We start from the raw sequence: 2,119 nt of genomic DNA, 5'->3' as shown, positions 1-2,119 counted from the left end.
TGGCCATGAACGCTTTTGGAGACATGGTTAGTATGCTGTGGACTGCCGAACTCTGTGCTTCTCCTCCTCAGTTCTTTACCAAATTAATCTCTTGCTTTTTGACATTTTATTTACTTTTGCTTGAAGACCAATGAAGAATTTCGGCAGGTGATGAATGGTTTTCAATACCAGAAGCACAGGAAGGGGAAGGAGTTCCAGGAACGTCTTCTTCTTGAGATCCCCACATCTGTGGACTGGAGAGAGAAAGGCTACACGAGTCCTGTGAAGAATCAGGTGAGACTGTGTTAGGTTCAGACTTCCTATCACCCCAGGAAAGCCAAGAAGCAATTGACATTTGTGCTATGGTAGGGTGTGCAGCAGCATGCAGTTCACTTTTTAAAGGAGTATTTAGATATATGAGCTGTTGTTAAAAGTCTTGCTCTGTGTGTGTGTGTGTTTGTGGGTATCAGCTTTTTTATTCTCGTTTCAGGGTATGTGTGGCTCTTGTTGGGCTTTTAGTGCAACTGGTGCTCTGGAAGGGCAGATGTTCTGGAAAACAGGCAAACTTATTTCACTGAGTGAGCAGAATCTGGTAGACTGCTCTTGGCCTTAAGGCAATGAGGGCTGCAACGGTGGTTTCATGGATAATTCCTTCCGGTATGTTCAGGAGAACGGAGGCCTGGACTCTGAGGCGTCCTACCCATATGAAGGAAAGGTAAATGGAGCTCCTTCTCTTGACGCCGTTCCTGCCTTGTTTTACTGGGACATTTTCAGAGGTAACAGACACTTTTCAGAATTGCCATTTTAGATGGTGGAATCTCTATCTGCAAACTGTCTGTGTTGTCATTATAAATTATAGCCTTTGCACAGTTCTGGGATTACATGGTTAACATGCAGCTGTTCTTGCTTCTGTGTAACATGGAGAATATACAAACCATTCTACACATAATACAGATGTCTCCATTGCGAAAAACGTCTTATGGAAAGTAAACCTAGGGGTCTTGCCGAAGAGAACTGAGCTAATTTTCAGTTTCAAATTAACCATTAATAACAACATTTCACTTCCTTGGATGATTTGTGACAGTGTTGACTTGGAAATTCTATGCTGCAAACTGCTGAGTATTGTGATTCTGACTCACGTTCCCTAGGAGAAGGATGGTAGTCATCAAATCGCTTCCCTCTTTACCTTTAAAAGGTTAAAACCTGTAGGTACAATCCCAAGTACTCTGTTGCTAATGACACTGGCTTTGTGGACATCCCTTCACGGGAGAAGGACCTGGCGAAGGCAGTGGCAACTGTGGAGCCCGTCTCTGTTGCTGTTGATGCAAGCCATTTCTCCTTCCAGTTCTACAAAAAAGGTAAGCATCTTTCTTCATAGAAATTATTGCAGAAAAAAAGTAAACCACCATAGCACACCAGCATGATGGACTCTATACATGCAATAATCATACCCAATGCTTCTGTTTGACATTACTTTGAGCATATCTCCATGAATACATGTACTTCATAACTTTTTATAAATAGCTATGTTATTTATAGTATAGTTTAATTTACTTAAATATTCTCTAATTGTTGTATTCTTAGAATTTTTAGAAAGATTTTTACTTCTGTGATTAAATCTGAAAAGAGCCTTTTGATTCAAGGATTTTGGTGTTCTGTGCTATTTTTAAGATTGATATTCTAGAGTAGAATTACAAGCTTAAAATGAGTGGTCTTTTATGCTTGTAGGAAAGTTTTTTATGAAGGACTTATGCCAATTTCAATTTCTGCTAGTTGTGGATGACAGCCTAATTCCCTAGCTTTGATAACAATAGATCTTGTTAAGCCCGATCTGGACTGTGTGTCATTTCACTGAATTTAGAGATGCCTCCCTCCCTGTGGGTGACAGGGTGGGTTACTGTCAGGTGTCCTTGGGAACTTCTCACCCAGCCTTCATTTTATTCTCTCAGGAATTTATTTTGAGCCACGTTGTGACCCTGAAGGCCTAGATCATGCTATGCTGGCGGTTGGCTATGGCTATGAAGGAGCAGACTCGGATAACAATAAATATTGGCTGGTTAAGAACAGGTATAAATTGCCAGAAAGGCTTATAGTTGAAATTCAAAGGGGAATCCTTTTTTGCAATCAGTATTTACATACC

The 2,119-nt window shown here is 40.6% G+C and overlaps 1 protein-coding gene across 1 annotated transcript; it reads left to right on the top strand.

Moving 5' to 3' along the window:
- Positions 1–5: 5 nt before the first annotated feature.
- Positions 6–2,046, top strand: LOC112618017 (cathepsin L1-like; the record flags this gene model as incomplete). Its single annotated transcript, XM_025374638.1, is given in 5 exon segments — positions 6–26; positions 127–273; positions 470–694; positions 1,175–1,337; positions 1,929–2,046. Coding segments are annotated over 5 exon segments (674 nt in total), but the record flags the coding sequence as incomplete, so codon positions are not given.
- Positions 2,047–2,119: the final 73 nt, after the last annotated feature.

The sequence above is a fragment of the Theropithecus gelada genome, unplaced genomic scaffold (assembly GCF_003255815.1).
Source record: "Theropithecus gelada isolate Dixy unplaced genomic scaffold, Tgel_1.0 HiC_scaffold_7931, whole genome shotgun sequence".
NCBI classification, from domain to species: Eukaryota; Metazoa; Chordata; class Mammalia; order Primates; family Cercopithecidae; genus Theropithecus; species Theropithecus gelada.
The sequence above is the reverse complement of the archived record's forward strand: the minus strand, read 5'-3'. Positions and strand labels throughout refer to the sequence as shown.